Source organism: Xenopus laevis, chromosome 8L (genome assembly GCF_017654675.1).
Source record: "Xenopus laevis strain J_2021 chromosome 8L, Xenopus_laevis_v10.1, whole genome shotgun sequence".
NCBI lineage: Eukaryota > Metazoa > Chordata > Amphibia > Anura > Pipidae > Xenopus > Xenopus laevis.
The window spans coordinates 2,995,262-3,015,950 of record NC_054385.1 but is presented as its reverse complement, the minus strand read 5'-3'; the positions used below and the strand labels follow the sequence as shown (position 1 = coordinate 3,015,950).

Below are 20,689 nucleotides of genomic sequence, written 5' to 3'. Positions count from 1 at the left end.
TTCGACACTTTGCTAAAGGATTTCATTTTAATTGTCGTTTATAAAGGAGGCATAAAGCTGGCGCTCTAACGAGGAAACACAATTCTGTTTCCTTAGTTTCCAATTGCCCTGACGTTTGAACTTGCAAAGGGGCAAAATTGTGTGTTTTAGCTTTGAAATGTAACTAAAAACACTTTCTGGCTGACACATGTTAATTCCCTTGCTCTAAGGCAGAGATCCCCAACCTTTTGAACCCATGAGCAACATTCAGAAGTAAAAAGAGTTGGGGAGCAACACTAGCATGAAAAATGTTCCTGGGGTGCCAAATAAGTGCTGTGATTGACCATTTGGTAGCCCCTATGTGGATTGTCAACCTATATTGAGACTCTATTTGGCAGTGGACCAGGTTTTTATACAACCAAAACTTGCCTCCGAGCCTGGAATTCAAAAATAAGCTCCTGCTTTGAGGTCACTGGGAGCAACATCCAAGGGGTTGGTGAGCAACATGTTGCTCACGAGCTACTGGTTGGGGATCACTGCTCTAAGGACTAAGAATATCTGGATGAATAGTTCTAGACAGGCCTATGTACCTGGTTAGATGCCTCTCTCTCTCCCTCCCTCCCTCCCTCTCTCTCTCCCTCTCTCTCTCTCTCTCTCTCCCTCCCTCCCTCTATTTGCTGGTTGCCAATGTGCCTGTTTGTCTTCGCCCCGTACTCACTGCAACTGCCGACAAGATCTCATTTCCATTTTATGCCCCTGCCCTCCCTACGCCATGTCATATCTCACCTGCACCATCTGATAATAAAATAAATGCCTTCCTCAGAACTCCAATATACGTCCCTTCAAAGAAGAAATGTTTTCTTAAAAGTTTCCTGGCTGAGGATACGGTTACACACTCACTTCCTCTGGATATCGGCCAATATCTCTGATACAGGTACATACTGCTCCTTATTTGCTTTTATCCCATAAACCACTTTTGTATACACAGAAGGAATGTTCTGGGCACACAATAAACTATACCCTCATACTGTACTGTCTAAGGGAATCAATATGGCACCTCCTCCCATATGTATAAATACAAATATACAGAGAAGGAATGTTCTGGGCACACAATAAGCTATACCCTCATACTGTACTGTCTAAGGGAATCAATATGGCACCTCCTCCTCCCATATGTATAAATACAAATATACAGAGAAGGAATGTTCTGGGCACACAATAAGCTATACCCTCATACTGTACTGTCTAAGGGAATCAATATGGCACCTCCTCCTCCCATATGTATAAATACAAATATACACAGAAGGAATGTTCTGGGCACACAATAAGCTATACCCTCATACTGTACTGTCTAAGGGAATCAATATGGCACCTCCCTCCTCCCATATGTATAAATACAAATATACAGAGAAGGAATGTTCTGGGCACACAATAAGCTATACCCTCATACTGTACTGTCTAAGGGAATCAATATGGCACCTCCCTCCTCCCATATGTATAAATACAAATATACAGAGAAGGAATGTTCTGGGCACACAATAAGCTATACCCTCATACTGTACTGTCTAAGGCAGGGATCCCCAACCTTTTGAACCCGTGAGCAACATTCAGAAGTAAAAGGAGTTGGGGAGCAACACTAGCATGAAAAATGTTCTTGGGGTGCCAAATAAGTGGTGTGATTGGCCATTTAGTAGGATTGTCACCCTACATTGAGGTTCTGTTTGGCAGTACATCTGGTTTTTATACAACCAAAACTTGCCTCCAAGCTAGGAACTCAAAAATTAGTATCTGCTTTTAGGCCACTGGGAGCAACATCCAAGGGGCTGAAGAGCAACATGTTGCTCACGAGCTACTGGTTGGGGACCACTGGTCTAAGGGAATCAATATGGCACCTCCCTCCTACCATATGTATAAATACAAATATACAGAGAAGGAATGTTCTGGGCACACAATAAGCTATACCCTCATACTGTACTGTCTAAGAGAATCAATATGGCACCTCCCTCCTCCCATATGTATAAATACAAATATACAGAGAAGGAATGTTCTGGGCACACAATAAGCTATACCCTCATACTGTACTGTCTAAGGGAATCAATATGGCACCTCCTCCTCCCATATGTATAAATACAAATATACACAGAAGGAATGTTCTGGGCACACAATAAGCTATACCCTCATACTGTACTGTCTAAGGGAATCAATATGGCACCTCCTCCCATATGTATAAATACAAATATACAGAGAAGGAATGTTCTGGGCACGCAATAAGCTATACCCTCATACTGTACTGTCTAAGGGAATCAATATGGCACCTCCTCCTCCCATATGTATAAATACAAATATACAGAGAAGGAATGTTCTGGGCACACAATAAGCTATACCCTCATACTGTACTGTCTAAGGGAATCAATATGGCACCTCCTCCTCCCATATGTATAAATACAAATATACAGAGAAGGAATGTTCTGAGCACACAATAAGCTATACCCTTATACTGTACTGTCTAAGGGAATCAATATGGCACCTCCTCCTCCCATATGTATAAATACAAATATACAGAGAAGGAATGTTCTGGGCACACAATAAGCTATACCCTCATACTGTACTGTCTAAGGGAATCAATATGGCACCTCCTCCTCCCATATGTATAAATACAAATATACAGAGAAGGAATGTTCTGAGCACACAATAAGCTATACCCTTATACTGTACTGTCTAAGGGAATCAATATGGCACCTCCTCCTCCCATATGTATAAATACAAATATACAGAGAAGGAATGTTCTGGGCACACAATAAGCTATACCCTCATACTGTACTGTCTAAGGGAATCAATATGGCACCTCCTGCTCCCATATGTATAAATACAAATATACAGAGAAGGAATGTTCTGGGCACACAATAAGCTATACCCTCATACTGTACTGTCTAAGGGAATCAATATGGCACCTCCTCCTCCCATATGTATAAATACAAATATACAGAGAAGGAATGTTCTGAGCACACAATAAGCTATACCCTTATACTGTACTGTCTAAGGGAATCAATATGGCACCTCCTCCTCCCATATGTATAAATACAAATATACAGAGAAGGAATGTTCTGGGCACACAATAAGCTATACCCTCATACTGTACTGTCTAAGGGAATCAATATGGCACCTCCTCCTCCCATATGTATAAATACAAATATACAGAGAAGGAATGTTCTGAGCACACAATAAGCTATACCCTTATACTGTACTGTCTAAGGGAATCAATATGGCACCTCCTCCTCCCATATGTATAAATACAAAGATACAGAGAAGGAATGTTCTGGGCACACAATAAGCTATACCCTCATACTGTACTGTCTAAGGGAATCAATATGGCACCTCCCTCCTCCCATATGTATAAATACAAATATACAGAGAAGGAATGTTGTGGGCACACAATAAGCTATACCCTCATACTGTACTGTCTAAGGGAATCAATATGGCACCTCCTCCCATATGTATAAATACAAATATACAGAGAAGGAATGTTCTGGGCACACAATAAGCTATACCCTCATACTGTACTGTCTAAGGGAATCAATATGGCACCTCCTCCTCCCATATGTATAAATACAAATATACAGAGAAGGAATGTTCTGGGCACACAATAAGCTATACCCTCATACTGTACTGTCTACATTTAGAATTTCGGTTCAGACTAGGCCACAGTTTCCAAACTTTTATGCTGTGCCATTATATAAAGCTTTATCCCTTTGGAGGAAGGAATGCTCATCAGTTCCCAGTCTCTCGAGTGATTAATGATACGACTCTCTTCATAAACTTGGCCTGGAATCCTAATCTCTGCGAGTTTGATACAGTCAATTAAACTGCAAATGAGGCACATTTAATTATGGATTCCCCTATGCTCTTAAATTCCAGATTTAATAAAACACAGAAGAATAATCGCTCTGTATCTGGCCATACAGCTACTCCTACTCTTGTGTAAATACACAGATATATAAAACACACTGAATATAAACAGATATCTCCCCTTAAAGGGGTTGCTCACCTTTAAATAATTTTTTTGTGTGACGTAGAGAGTAATGATGGGCGAATTTCTCCCGTTTCGCAGAAAAATTTGCGAATTTCCCACGAAATTTGAGAAACAACAAAAAATTCTTGAGACGTGAATTTTGTCGCCGGTGTCAAAATATTTTTGACGCCGGCGACAATTCTGACGAGGGCGACAATTCCGACGCCGGCGACAATTCTGATGCCCATTAAAGTGAATGGGCGCCTAGAATTGTCGCCAACGTCGGCGTCAGAATTGTCTTGGGCGTCAAAAAATATTTTGCTGCCAGCGAATTTTCTCAGGAATTTTACAAATTTATTCGCCAGCGGCGAAATGCGGAAATTCATCGTGAATTTGCGCCTGGGCAATAAATTCGCTTATCACTAGTAGAGAGTGATATTCAATTGGTTTTCATTTTTTTATTATTTGTCGATATTGAGTTATTTAGCTTCTTATTCAGTTTGCTGTTTCAGCCATCCGGTTGCTAGGGTCTAAATTCCCCTAGCAACCATGTATTGATTTGAATAAGAGACTGGAATATGAATAGGAGAGGCCTGAATAGAAAGAGGAGTAATAAAAAGTAGCAATAACAATACATTTGTAGCCTTACAGAGCATTTGTTTTTTAGATGGGGTCAGTGACCCCCTTTTGAAAGCTGGAAAAGAGTCAGAAGAAGAAGGCAAAAAATTGAAAAACTAGAAAAAAAATAATGAAGACCAATTGAAAAGTTTGAAGAAAAATGAAGAAAAATTGAAAAAGCTTTAAAGAGACAGAAGAAGAAGAAGGCAAATAATTGAAAAACTAGAAAAAAAATAATGAAGACCAATTGAAAAGTTGCTTAGAATTGTACATTTTATAACATACGAAAAGTTAACTTAAAGGTGAACTACCCCGTAGCCTTGTGATTGAGCACAGTTCAGGGGCATGGAGTTGAGTATTGGGGTAAGAAGGCCCATTCTATTTGGCTGGACAAAGAGGCAAAGTGACCCCTTAACATTTTCAGAGGGGAAGGTTTGTTTGATTGGAGAAAAAAATGGGGGAGAGGTTTGTTCTTTAAAATATGGATTTTGTGGTTATATAAGGCACAGGTATCCCATGATTAGGATCATGCACTTGCTGAAGTTCCTGAAACCAGATTTTGGGGAAGTTATGCTTTGCCTATAATGGTCAGAATCAATGTTGAACATTAAGGTCTAATTGTGGAGAATGACGGCACTCTAAAAAAACATTTCTTATCATCCAGGTCTTTCTTATTATTTTTGTAATTTTTCCCCTGACCAAGACCAAACGCGTTGGGCTATTTTTGATGAAAGGGCTAATTTTTGATTTTTTTTTTAGATATAGTGTGCAATTCGCTTTCCTTATTTCGAGTATTAACATTTGGGGACCTCGTTGTTTTAAGAGTGCGACCTTCCACCCATTTCTTATACATTAACAGGAGACACACCAGGTTGGCAAGAGAAGAAGACAAGACCAGGGAGAAGCTAAACCAAGTGATGGACACCTTTGTGGTTTTCCTAGATTAAGCACCCAAATTTTGAAGGACCTCAAGGGGAGAACATGGTTCACTTGCCTAACATAGGCCAGTTTGACAAGCCAGGAGGTGTTCATTGAAGCTGTGGACTCCTCAACTTAGGTGGTTGCATATGACCTCTCTGGACAGATTAGAAAGTGAGACATAGGATGATTTTGGTGAGCCCATTTGGCAGGCCATGTTCCCTACAGTCACACTGAAGGTCAAGTCAATTCAGGAGATGGACTATCAAGTGTCAACCAACCCCTGTCCTCCATGAAGGAACATGCTGAGGGGAGGTGCCGTTAGTTGGTCCATTCTAGCTCAGCATGGCCAATTGCTACAGGACCAGTTTGACTTGGCTGGGCTGGGCTTGTTGGGGTAGTTTTTGTTTGTGTTAAACCATAAAATGACCTTCCTTATCCTTGACAATAATACGACCTTGATGGTTTAAGTGTTCCCCTGGGGTTTATGTTGCCCGTGACTCCTGGTAACACAGCATTAGCTATCTGCCATTAAAGGAGAAGGCTAAAATTAAGTGAGCTTTATCAGAAAGGTCTATATAAATTCACCAGTAAACCCTCAAAGAGTCTTCTGCCAAAAGAAACACCGCATTTCTTTCCTTCTATTGTGTACTCATGGGCTTCTGTATCAGACTTCCTGTTTTCAGCTTAAACCTCCAGGGCTTGGGCTTGAGCATGCTCAGTTTGCTCTTCTCAGGCAGGAAGTGATGTCACACCAAGCTAATATAGTAATTAGGAGTGCTCTACCTTCATTAAACCCGTGTGGGTCTCAGGTGCTGAACTGGAAGACCCTCGCCTGCTTTTTGGGTCAACTGATAAAGTTGATCAAATTGATAAAGGGTCCAGTAGGGCCCGAAACATCGCCCTTTTCTCTGTTCATAAATTGGCTAATAAAACACTACGGATTGTTGCATCAATTTGAGTGCGCTGCTGGATTTCTTGTTCTGGACACCAAGCTAATACGGCAGCTGCTATCCTAAACAAACAGAGATAACTTCTAGAGCAGTTACTCAGGTATGGTAAAGCATTCTGCAGAATTAATATATTCTTATAGCTTGCACTATTGTGGTTAATCTATTGGCAATAAACTACCTGGGTAGCTTTCCTTCTTAAAAGTGCTTTTTGAGACACAGGAGCAGAGAGAATGCTGGGAAAGAGAGTCCCTGCCACTATGGGAGAGAATTCCAGTGAGCTCTGTGTGTGTTCCTGCTCACTGTTTACTCAGAGGAAAATAGCCGAGCTGCTAGACTTGGCTACCGCCGGGGCTTCTCCGAGTGACCAAATAGGAAAACAAACCCGAGAATGGCAGAACTTGTGAACAGGGAAATTACAGACTGCAGTTAAAACACCAAAGCCGCGTCCCCTTTCCCACACGCTCATATGTTCCATCTTGTACCATTGTCACCATACACGCCGGCTTATATTCCAACAATTAAAGGAAAATGATTGGCCGGGGCTGAGGAAGGTGGTGGTCAGGGGAAAGGAGAGAAGGAATGACGGACACTCACCTCTGGAAGGATCGCTTTGAATACCGGCACATCCAGCAGCGTGATCTGACTCTGCAAAAGACATGGGGGGTACAAGATCAGTAGGAAAAATCGGGTATTTGCTTTCACGGTTCGGCCTGCACTTCTCTGAAAAAAAAAACAAAAAGCTGTTTGGTTGCTATGGGTTACTGCCCCGGTGCAAATTTGCACAGTGGTTTATAAATAAGACCCGGCCTCCCTTCCAGCCAAGGTGAAAGATTTAACAAATCAATGGCCATAGATTCAAACTATTCAGAAGCCAAAGCTTATAATGAAAAAAGGGTTAATAAATGATAGGGGCCCCAATAAGGGTATGGAGAGTTCAGTTCCCCTTTACAGAGCAGTTGCAGGCTGTAACCATGGTAACACCCACCCATCAGGGGATCCTAGGCGACCAGTTATCCAAAAATACTGGGCAAATCAGCACCAGGGTAGTAACCCATAGCAACCAATCGATGATTGGCTTTATTCAACTTTAAGCAAAACCGTGACTGTTTGCTGCCCAAATAAGTGATAAACAAGACCAGCCTGGGCTTCATAAAAGGGCGTCGGAATGTTCCATGGGTGACTTGTACTTACGGCAAACTCCTCGGGAGTCACTTTCAACACATCGAACACCACCGCGTCGTAACTCTTACTGGCATAGTCCGAACTCTGTCCATCCATAGAGTCTGAACTACTGCTGCCCTGGAAAATAATAATAATAATAATGACTGATATTTTTCATTTTCATGACTCCAGCAGTTTTACATTGATGCAGGAGGAATCTCGCGAGCAGACGCGTGCCAGGCGTAGCCTTCTGCATCAGCAACTTTTAAGTTAACTTTTAGAGGGTTATTTACTAAATTCGAAAAAAAATTTGATTTTTTTTTTATATAAAATCTGACTTTTATATAAAAAAAAAAAATTCTGAATTTATGAAACCCCAAGGATGGAAAAGTCAGAATCAGAAAATCCGGGATCTCAGACCTAGTAGAAGTTGCATATAAGTCAATGGGAGAAGTCCCAATGATTTCTTGAAAAATCCGAAATCGGATGAAAAATCTGAAAAAAAAAAACTGATTTTTTTTCCTGCAAAAAAAAATTTCGGGAAAGAGTATTAATAAATAAGCCCAGATTTGGTCAGAGTTTTTTTCAGAAAATATTGAGATAAATTCGGACTTTGATAAATAACCCCCTACGCAACTTTTCATCTGCTCTTCATTATTTATTTTCTATAGTTTTTAAATGATTTGCTTTTGTCTTCTGACTCTTTCCAGCTTTCAAGCGGGAGTCATCTCAGGCCACTCCTATTCATATTCAAATCGATGCATGGTTGCTAGGGTAATTCGGCAATCCTAGCAACCAGCCGGCTGAAATGACAAACTGCAGAGCTGCTGAATAAAAAGCTAAATAAGTCAAAAACCACAAATAATAAAAAATGAAAACCAATTGCAAATTGTCTCAGAATATCCCTCTCTACATCATACTGACAGTTCATTTAAAGATTTGCCATTCTAATACCAGCCGGGGGCAGTTTCATGATATCAGCAGTATAAAAGGTCAGCGTCTGGGAAGACTAAATGTCAGTTTTCTGTTCCTTGTATAGAATATTTCAGCATGAGCTCCGTGTACATAAGGTCGGTATAAATACATCTGGCTATAAAATCGTCTCCCTTGGAGAGCGGGCCGCAGAAATTATGCAAAGCTAATAGGCCAATCAATAGACACCTTTTCATTTTCACACCTACGGGCTACACAAGTGGTTTATCCCTAACCAACCAGGTGACACACATCCAATTATATGAAATAAATCACTTTTGTTTATTCGCTTTGATTGGCACTCGCTGCCTAAACTGTCTGCGTCTGGAAGAGAAAAAAGACGGGGATTGACTGGAATTTACATTTTGGGCGCTGGTTAAACCCGCAGGTCAACACCGTTAAACTGACAGTTGGCCGGGAATGTAAACGGAGCCGTTTGTACAGTAATGTGAGAGCTCCGACCGCCGGCCCGATTGGATTTTACAGGTTTATGGCAAAATTTCAAAAATAATATCTATTTCAGTACGTCTGTCTGTCTCCCCGGATCTGGGCGTCCAGGTAGCGGAACGTTCAAATAAACTCATTGTAACGGGTCCCAGTCTTGTGGGCGATTCCAAGGCAGAGAATGGGGGTGCACAGGCCAATGTGACTTTCTACAGCTCAATAAAACATTCATTATTCATCTTTTTTCTCGACTTTTTTCTGAATCTGCAGATACGGTCAGAATCACGGCATTAACCCCCTGGTTGTCTATGCTTTATATATGTAGTGCCCAATAGCCCCGTGGAAACTCCTCCTTGCCAAAAAAATAGAGACAACCTAATAAACCAGCCCACGTATCATGGAAAAATACAGTAGCCCCCAGCCGGCCGTTTGCTATATCCCTGTAACTATCATTTAACTGAAAATAGATCTTTCCATAAGCAGAAAAGAGGGTTTTTATAGGAACGAGAGGGTTTCTCATCAACTGAAACCTAATAATTATGTTAATAAAATAAAAATGATATAGAGGCATTTTGGTATTTTCTAAATCTGGAATTATGGAATGGGAATATGAGTGAGGTGAGTGGGGGAGACGCTGAGGTTCTTGGGTCGGAGATGAAAGGGAACACAGTTCCAATATCGGGGTCATTTGTTCAGCGCAATAAAAGGGAAGGGGAAAAAATGTCTGAAAATGATTGGCTGGGAGGCTTGGGGTATCAAATGTCTCTATAACCAACCGACTGACAATAATTAAAGGGCCAAGTATTACAGGTCTGCTCTCCAATTATTCCCAGCAGCCCCTTATTATGGTTAGAGCTGGGGGGCCGCAGAGGGAAAGCCCTGAACTCAGAGACATCCTAGCGGGAATGAAAGGCAAAGTTAAGCTTCTTTATACTCCCTGTTAGTCTCCGGCAATGATATCTGTCCTAACACTCGGCTGGAATGTGCTGCATGGGGGGGGTGTGTGTGGCAAGATTCCAGGTTTGGGATAAATATTTGGGAACGTTTGTGCAACATCCCTACTGGAACAAATAGCAGGGAGCAAGTCGACACAACAGGAAGAATTATCACATGGAGGAGTCGTTAATTATTTTGCTTTTTCCTCTGCTCTGGATTCCCGGGAACTCGGAAGTCACATGATAATGATCCACCGTCGCCAATAGGAGTTTGCGCTGTGATTACACCATCCACTCTGGTATAGAAAAGGGTTAAAAGTCATGAGCCGGGGGGGTTAAATGGGCAGGAAAGGATTCCACGGGCATCTCAAAGATGGGGTGAAAATGTAAATTAAAGGACATGTATAACAAGTGGACAGGTGGATATAGGGGTTCTACATCTATATAAGAAGTGGACAGGTGGATATAGGGGTACTATATCTATATAAGAAGTGGCCAGGTGGATATAGGGGTACTATATCTATATAAGAAGTGGACAGGTGGATATAGGGGTACTATATCTATATAAGAAGTGGACAGGTGGATATAGGGGGTACTATATCTATATAAGAAGTGGACAGGTGGATATAGGGGTACTATATCTATATAAGAAGTGGACAGGTGGATATAGGGGTACTATATCTATATAAGAAGTGGACAGGTGGATATAGGGGTACTACATCTATATAAGAAGTGGCCAGGTGGATATAGGGGTACTATATCTATATAAGAAGTGGACAGGTGGATATAGGGGTACTATATCTATATAAGAAGTGGACAGGTGGATATAGGGGTACTATATCTATATAAGAAGTGGACAGGTGGATATAGGGGTACTACATCTATATAAGAAGTGGCCAGGTGGATATAGGGGTACTATATCTATATAAGAAGTGGACAGGTGGATATAGGGGTACTATATCTATATAAGAAGTGGCCAGGTGGATATAGGGGTACTATATCTATATAAGAAGTGGCCAGGTGGATATAGGGGTACTATATCTATATAAGAAGTGGACAGGTGGATATAGGGGTACTATATCTATATAAGAAGTGGACAGGTGGATACAGGGGTACTATAGCTATATAAGAAGTGGACAGGTGGATATAGGGGTACTATATCTATATAAGAAGTGGACAGGTGGATATAGGGGTACTATATCTATATAAGAAGTGGACAGGTGGATATAGGGGTACTATATCTATATAAGAAGTGGACAGTTGGATTTAGGGGTACTACATCTATATAAGAAGTGGACAGGTGGATATAGGGGTTCTACATCTATATAACAAGTGGACAGGTGGATATAGGGGTACTGCATCTATATAACAAGTGGACAGGTGGATATAGGGGTTCTATATCTATATAACAAGTGGACAGGTGGATATTGGGGTACTACATCTATATAACAAGTGGACAGGTGGATATAGGGGTACTGCATCTATATAACAAGTGGACAGGTGGATATTGGGGTACTACATCTATATAAGAAGTGGACAGGTGGATATAGGGGTACTATATCTATATAAAAAGTGGGCAGTTGGATTTAGGGGTACTACATCTATAAAGGAAGCGGACAGGTGGATATAGGGGGTACACGCCCCAAGAAGAAGCAATTTGTCAAATCTCCCAAAATAGCCTTTAAAGTCAATGGGCATTTTTTCTTACGGCGACTTTTTTTCTTCAAATACATTAAAGTCAATGGGCGTTTTCTCTTACGACCGGCGTATAAATTCGCTCATTAATACGTGCCCAAATCGGGGGGGATCATATGAGCATGTGTTGAAATGGAGCAGAAAACTTGTGATAATGATGTTAGATTGCAAGCTCACTAGGGCAAGTAAGATAAATACGGCTAGAAAATCTATATTTTATTTACAGAACCTGCCTGGGCACAAGCAATGGGAAGAGAACCAACAGTGGAATATGTTAATAAAAAAGGATTACACCTTGGGATTGTTGTGCCAACACAGGACAAGGAGCTCTATTTATAATCACTGCCCAGAATCCTCCTCATTAAAGCTACGGGAGCCAGAGCCCAATGCAAGGAGTCTGGGACTGGGCACACAATACTACCTGGGCCTGCGGGCAGCAACATTGGGGTTAATGCCAATGAGGGGGGGGCAAGTCAGTCACCCAGTGGGTATAAACAACCTGTCAGGGGGGAATTCTTTCAATATAACTGTTATATGAAACCAACCGAGCTCTATAATTTAGTTGTCTGGGGAAAAACACCCAGAGACTTTTACTTCCCCTTTAAATAATAAAGTATAATTATTATGCAACATTCCTAGGCTTGAGCTGTATATTGGCTACTGTTGTACAGATTCCAGCCCCAGACTGAACCCCAAGTCATTAGGGGGGACGTCGGTCAGTACAAGGGGGCAGCTTATACATCATAAGGCTCTTTGCCTTGTCCTTGGCAGCAGATAAAAATGCAACAACCAACATCAGCTTATAATAATAATAATAATAATAATAATGATTATTTCCCATAGTAACTGCACAAACCTCTGGTGTAGCGGCCGTGACTGTCACACTGGCCATTAGGCCATTCCTCTTATACATGCTCCCCCACGGGATGCTGGGAGATTCGATCAGTCTCAGCTGCTGATGCACCTCTGCAGACAAAAATTACCTGCGGGGGGAAAAGAGTCATTTCTTAGTCTGATCTGTCACATGGCAACTCCCACCTATTTATATAAATACAAATATAAAGAGAAGGAATGTTCTGGGCACACAATAAGCTATACCCTCATACTGTACTGAATAAGGGAATCAATATGGCACCTCCTCCTCCCATATGTATAAATACAAATATACAGAGAAGGAATGTTCTGGGCACACAATAAGCTATACCCTCATACTGTACTGTCTAAGGGAATCAATATGGCACCTCCTCCCATATGTATAAATACAAATATACAGAGAAGGAATGTTCTGGGCACACAATAAGCTATACCCTCATACTGTACTGTCTAAGGGAATCAATATGGCACCTCCCTCCTCCCATATGTATAAATACAAATATACAGAGAAGGAATGTTCTGGGCACACAATAAGCTATACCCTCATACTGTACTGTCTAAGGGAATCAATATGGCACCTCCCTCCTCCCATATGTATAAATACAAATATACAGAGAAGGAATGTTCTGGGCACACAATAAGCTATACCCTCATACTGTACTGTCTAAGGGAATCAATATGGCACCTCCTCCTCCCATATGTATAAATACAAATATACAGAGAAGGAATGTTCTGGGCACACAATAAGCTATACCCTCATACTGTACTGTCTAAGGGAATCAATATGGCACCTCCCTCCTCCCATATGTATAAATACAAATATACAGAGAAGGAATGTTCTGGGCACACAATAAGCTATACCCTCATACTGTACTGTCTAAGGGAATCAATATGGCACCTCCTCCTCCCATATGTATAAATACAAATATACAGAGAAGGAATGTTCTGGGCACACAATAAGCTATACCCTCATACTGTACTATCTAAGGGAATCAATATGGCACCTCCTCCCATATGTATAAATACAAATATACAGAGAAGGAATGTTCTGGGCACACAATAAGCTATACCCTCATACTGTACTGTCTAAGGGAATCAATATGGCACCTCCTCCTCCCATATGTATAAATACAAATATACAGAGAAGGAATGTTCTGGGCACACAATAAGCTATACCCTCATACTGTACTGCTAAGGAATCAATATGGCACCCTATCCTCCATATGTATAAATACAAATACTACAGAGAAGGAATGTTCTGGGCACACAATAAGCTATACCCTCATACTGTATGTCTAAGGGAATCAATAATGGCACCTCCTCCCATATGTATAAATACAAATATACAGAGAAGGAATGTTCTGGGCAACAATAAGCATATACCCTCATACTGTTACTGTCTAAGGGAAACCAATATGGCACTCCTCCTTCCCATATTATAAATACAAATTATCCAGAGAATGGAATGTTCTGGGCACACAATAAGCCCTTTTACCCTCATACTGTACTGTCTAAGGGGATCAATAATGGCACTCCTCCTCCCATATGTATAAATACAAAATATACAGAGAAGGAATGTTCTGGGCAAACAATAAGCTATACCCTCATACTGTATTGTCTAAGGGAATCAATATGGCACCTCCTCCTCCCATATGTATAAATCACAAAAATACAAGAAGGAATGTTCTGGGCACACAAATAAGCTATACCCTCATACTGTACTGTCTAAGGGAATCAATATGGACCTCCTCCCATATGTATAAATACAAATATACAGAGAAGGAATGTTCTGGGCAACAATAAGCTATACCCTCATACTGTACTGTCTAAGGGAATCAATATGGCACCTCCCTCCTCCCATATGTATAAAATACAAATATACAGAGAAGGAATGCTCTGGGCACACAAATAAGCTATACCCTCATACTGTACTTTTCTAAGGAATCAATATGGCACCTCCTCCTCCCATATGTATAAATACAAATATACAGAGAAGAAATGTTCTGGGCACACAATAAGCTATGCCCTCATACTGTACTGTCTAAGGGAATCAATATGGCACCTACCTCCTCCCATATGTATAAATACAAATATACAGAGAAGGAATGTTCTGGGCACACATAAGCTATACCCTCATACTGTATTGTCTAAGGGAATCAATATGCACCTCCTCCCATATGTATAAATACAAATATACAGGAAGGAATGTTCTGGGCAAACAATAAGCTATACCCTCATATTGTATCTGTCTAAGGGAATCAATATGGCACCTCCCTCCTCCCATATGTATAAATACAAATATACAGAGAAGGAATGCTCTGGGCACACAATAAGCTATACCCTCATACTGTACTGTCTAAGGGAAACATATGGCACCTCCTCCTCCCATATGTATAAATACAAATATACAAAGAAGAATGTTCTGGCACACAATAAGCTATACCCTCATACTTTTACTGTCTAAGGGGAAACAATATCGGCACTCTCTGCCCATATGTATAAATACAAATATACAGAGAAAGGAATGTTCTGGGGCAACACATAAGCTAGCCTCATACTGTACTGTCAAGGGAATCAATATGGCACCTCCCTCCTCCCATATGTATAAATACAAATATACAGAGAAGGAATGCTCTGGGCACACAATAAGCTATACCCTCATACTGTACTGTCTAAGGGAATCAATATGGCACCTCCCTCCTCCCATATGTATAAATACAAATATACAGAGAAGGAATGCTCTGGGCACACAATAAGCTATATCCTCATACTGTACTGTCTAAGGGAATCAATATGGCACCTCCTCCTCCCATATGTATAAATACAAATATACAGAGAAGGAATGTTCTGGGCACACAATATGATGGGAAGGTGGATAAAATCAAGTTATTGTTCATGTATGTTACAAATGAAAGGCAATGAGGAGGCTAATTCCTAAGTGAAGGGGCTGCTGGGAGTAAGTGAGGAGGCTGCGGGGCGAGTGCCAAGATATCTGGGTTTTATCAACATCAAACCAGCTGAGAGTTGAAGAGAGGAAAATACTTGCACAACATGTTACTTAATTCCACAAAACATGTCCCCCCCCCCAATCTCTAACACCGGATGTTTAGAAACCCCCAAAACTGGAGACAAACAAGGAAACATTGCACCAGATCTATTACCCAATTATTATTGGCAACACTGGCAGGTCAGCGGCTCATTGTGAGAGTCATACAAATGGCATTTAGAGATTTGGGTAAACATGTTATTAACCCACACAAGCAGTTACTGCCTGCAACCCAAACTTTACTGGGTCGCAATTCCCTCTCAATGTAAATGGGATCTCTCTGTACAGACTATGAGCAAACTTAGGGGCTGTTCCTGCTGAATTGTGCTTAGTACAGGGAATACCTATGCTGCCATAGTTTTATGGGATCTCTCTGTACAGACTATGAGCAAACTTAGGGACTGTTCCTGCTGAATTGTGCTTAGTACAGGGAATACCTATGCTGCCATAGTTTTATGGGATCTCACTGTACAGACTATGAGCAAACTTAGGGGACTGTTCCTGCTGAATTGTGCTTAGTACAGGGGAATACCAATGCTGCCATAGTTTTATGGGATCTCTCTGTACAGACTATGAGCAAACTTAGGGGACTGTTCCTACTGAATTGTGCTTAGTACAGGGAATACCTATGCTGACATAGTTTTATGGGATCTCTCTGTACAGACTATGAGCAAACTTAGGGACTGTTCCTGCTGAATTGTGCTTAGTACAGGGAATACCTATGCTGACATAGTTTTATGGGATCTCTCTGTACAGACTATGAGCAACTTAGGGACTGTTCTGCTGAATTGTGCTTAGTACAGGGAATACCTATGCTGACATAGTTTTATGGGATCTCTCTGTACAGACTATGAGCAAACTTAGGGACTGTTCCTGCTGAATTGTGCTTAGTACAGGGAATACCTATGCTGACATAGTTTTATGGGATCTCTCTGTACAGACTATGAGCAAACTTAGGGACTGTTCCTGCTGAATTGTGCTTAGTACATGCTGTCATGCTGTCATAGTTTTATGGTATAATATGTGTAAATAAAGCTAATAATAATGTGAGGGTGCTATACAGAGAGAGGTTGTGTCTAGTTTAGTAATAGTGCCGCCTAGTGGTGAAAGTCGAGTGTGACACACAGATAGGTGGATGATACATTGGATACAATTTTTCCCATTTAGTAGAACTTTCCCACATACAGCATGAGATAATGAGGGTTAAATGAACGGTAGGCTGATACCATTGGAACTGCTGGTGGGCTTTTAAACAGAAGAGAGACTGATAAGTAAACAAAGACCATATTAAAGGGGAACTCCATCCATTATGAATGAAAATGTCATTCTAATCACCTTACCAGTCGCCTCTATAGAGTTCAGTTATATGGGGAGGCCGATGGCTGTTAATAGTGGATAAGAGACAGTAAAGTGAGAACATGTTATTATTATCCAATGTATTTATATTGTCATATATAGGGTATATAATATATTGTCATATATAGGGTTTATAATATAGTGTCATATATAGGGTTTATAATATAGTGTCATATATAGGGTATATAATATAGTGTCATATATAGGGTATATAATATAGTGTCATATATATAGGGTATATAATATAGTGTCATATATAGGGTATATAATATAGTGTCATATATAGGGTATATAGTATAGTGTCATATATAGGGTATATATCTTGTCATATATAGGGTATATAATATAGTGTCATATATAGGGTATATAATATAGTGTCACATATAGGGTATATAATATCTTGTTATGTATAGGGTATATAATATAGTATTATATATAGGGTATATAATATAGTGTCATATACAGGGTATATAATATAGTCTCGTATACAGGGTATATAATATATTCTCATATACAGGGTATATAATAAATTCTCAGCAAGGCCGCTGAATGGGGACAATACTTGGGCCAAGAACGTTTATGTTTCAGGATGAAGTCAGGCCCCCAGCGCTCATGCTGCAGGATAATGACGTGACTTCATATTTGGAATAAAAAAGCGACAGGGTCAGCAGTCCCAGCCAAGACACACTGTTCTCCACTTAGCGGGGGGACACCCGATACCTCTCTCTTGGGGGGTCACTTAACATTTGTACAAGGTCTGGCAATTGTGGGAGATTTTCCACCTCTCATTTCAGACTCTCCAGTCCCTGGGGCCACTACATGACTTGCCTTCCCCTCCCTGTACCAAAAACACATCTACTTACTACCATTACTACCTGATCTCTCAGACCCATTATCCAGATCTCAGACCCCTTATCCAGATCTCAGACCCCTTGTCCAGATCTCAGACCCCTTATCCAGATCTCAGACCCCTTATCCAGATCTCAGACCCCTTATCCAGATCTCAGACCCCTTATCCAGATCTCAGACCCCTTATCCAGATCTCAGACCCAGACCTGCCTGCCCTTGGGAGCCAAATACCCCTAACCCCCTACTGTGTGTTGTAAGGAAACTTACTGTACTTTACACATAGGGGGGGTCTTATGTCTATGTGACTGTTTGGGGGTTAGCCCTCTGTCAGGGACCCCCAATGACCTGCCTATCACTGCTTATAGAGGAGGAGACCCAGAACACAAACTGTCTTAAAAGGGTCGTTCACCTTTGTGTTCACTTTTAGCACATTGTAGAGAGGGATATTCTGAGACAATTTGCAATTGGTCTTAATTTTTTATTATTTGTGGTTTTTGACTTATTTAGCTTTTTATTCAGAAGCTCTCCAGTTTGCAATCTGGTTGCTAGGGGAATTTGGACCCTAGCAACCAGATTGCAAACTGGAGAGCTGCTGAATAAAAAGCTAAATAAGTCAGAAACCACAAATAATTATTAGAATAAGAGACAGGAATATGAATAGGAGAGATCTGAATAGAAAGAGGAGGAATAAAAAGTAGCAATAACAATATATTTGTAGCCTTACAGAGCAATTGTTTTGAGACGGGGTCAGTGATTCCCATTTAAAAGCTGGAAAGAGTCAGAAGCAAAAAAAAACATTAATGAAGACCAATTGCAAAGTTGTATAGAATTAGGCATTTCAATAACATACTAAAAATAAACTGAAAGGTGAACACCCCTTTAACCCCTGGAGGGTTCATGGCATGAGAGTGGGACCCAGTACAAGGATTAGATGGCACAGGCTAGTGGCGGAAATAAGAAAGGGCAACTGGATTATTCTCTGGTGGCCCAGTCAGACCCTGAATGAGAGTGCAGTAGATATGAGCAGCCCATTAATACATATTATCATTAGAATGGCCACTGATTTCTGTACATTATAGGGGGGCTCCTGGTACCTGACCCCATCAGAACACTCACCCATTCTGGACTCCGAAACACAAAGCCTTTTATTCATAAGCTCAGAAGGTCCAACCGGGCGCCGCTCACATGACCTTCATTATTCGTCCTGCAAAATACGGCAAAGGTACAGGTGTAAGAGCTGGTGCCTGGGGATATGCCATTCTGATTGGTCCACAACTGCCTATGACAACGGCTCAGACAGATACAGAAGTACTGCTTAGGCAAACATATGTATTTGGCCCATTAATGACCATTAGACTTGCCATCGACCCCTATCCCATTATCTCATGTGCGTCTCATGCGCTTTAATTAGATTGTAAGCTCTGCAGGGTGGGAAACAGGGCCAGAACTAGGGGTTACAGTGTATGTAAGGTGCAGGAGGGCATTGCACTGGATTGGCCCAGCTCTGCATGTCAGAATGATCCCCCCGAAAATAACTGGGTAACAACTTGCAGCGTTGGAATGGGCCTCCCAAGACCCACATAGAGCCTAAATATGCTGCTGGTAAATATGATGGTGCAAATAAAGAAGGGCTTCTGGGCATTATGTGAGTAGTACTGCCCCATATACAGTCATTACAGTGTAATACTGCTCAACTGCCAGCAGGGGGAGTCATTGCAGGGGCTGGTACATGTAGATTATTACATTACTATATAAATGTGACACTGAAGGAGCAGGACTGGAAGCAGCATACACAGACATATATATATATATATATACTATATACTAGGGGGACATTGTCTTCCATTACTAAATGAAGTCATTGTGCTCCTTCTATAAATACGGGGCAATCCCTGAGCGACTGTTCTGTGTAACCACTACCTCCTCTGCTGCCTCAGTGTGGGGCCCCGGGGCCCACCAGGAACAAGCTGCGGGGCACATGGATAAATGGAACTGTATGGGGGGGGGTGACTGATGATTAATTAATTAAGCCAATCAATATCAGTAATGGTTCAATAGCACAAACTGCCCCCCAATGCCAATAATCCTACAGAATTAGATGAATGGGGTGAACGTGTGGATAAGGGATCCATCAGTGTGACGTCCGTGTAATGCAGAATAGTCAGGGAAATTGGGTGCTGTCCATCAAAAAATGTAGAGATATTAAAGGGTAACTTCACCCAAAATGTGAACCAAAAAACCCCTGGGGGAGCAAACCCCATAGTCCTAAAGTGAGAGGAGAGGTGCAGTGAGGAGCCACAATCAGACTGTCCCCATAGCAGCAGTCATTTAAGGCCATAATAAAGGGGTTGTTCACTGGTTTTGACTTATTTAGCTTTTTATTCAGCAGCTCTCCAGTTTGCACTGGTTGCTAGGGTCCAAATTCCCCTAGCAACCACGCACTGATCTGAATAAGTGACTGGAATATGAATAGGAGAGGCCCGAATAGAAAGTAATAAACAATAACAATACATTTGTAGCCTTACAGAGCCTTTGCCTTTGTTTGAAAGCTGGAAAGAGTCAGAAGAACGCAAATAATCCAAAAACTATATAAAAAAAGACCAATTGAAAAGATGCTTTGAATTGCCCGATCTACAACATACTAAAAGTTAACAGTATGGTTCACATTTAAGATTTGGGGTTTTTCAGTTATTTAGCTTTTTATTCAGCAGCTCTCCAATTTGCAATTTCAGCCGTCTGGTTGCTAGGGTCCAAAATTCCCCTAGCAACCATGCACTGATCTGAATAAGAGACTGGAATATGAATAGGAGAGGCCTGGATAGAGAGATGAGGAATAAAAAGTAGCAATAACAATACATTTGTAGCCTTACAGAGCGTTTGT

At 41.1% G+C, this 20,689-nt stretch overlaps 1 protein-coding gene across 2 annotated transcripts in view; it reads right to left on the bottom strand.

Moving 5' to 3' along the window:
* LOC108698168 (ras-specific guanine nucleotide-releasing factor RalGPS1) overlaps nucleotides 1-20,689 on the bottom strand; it is a 183,120-nt gene that overhangs the window by 139,627 nt on the left and 22,804 nt on the right. For both annotated transcript variants that reach the window (XM_018229456.2, XM_041572316.1), the window contains exons 2-5: nucleotides 18,925-19,012; nucleotides 12,541-12,667; nucleotides 7,669-7,776; nucleotides 7,072-7,122 (exon numbers count right to left, since the gene is read on the bottom strand). In XM_018229456.2, the coding sequence (XP_018084945.1) occupies nucleotides 7,072-7,122; nucleotides 7,669-7,776; nucleotides 12,541-12,597 (216 nt within the window). In that variant the 5' untranslated portion in view covers nucleotides 12,598-12,667; nucleotides 18,925-19,012. The remainder of the gene's footprint in view (nucleotides 1-7,071; nucleotides 7,123-7,668; nucleotides 7,777-12,540; nucleotides 12,668-18,924; nucleotides 19,013-20,689) is intronic.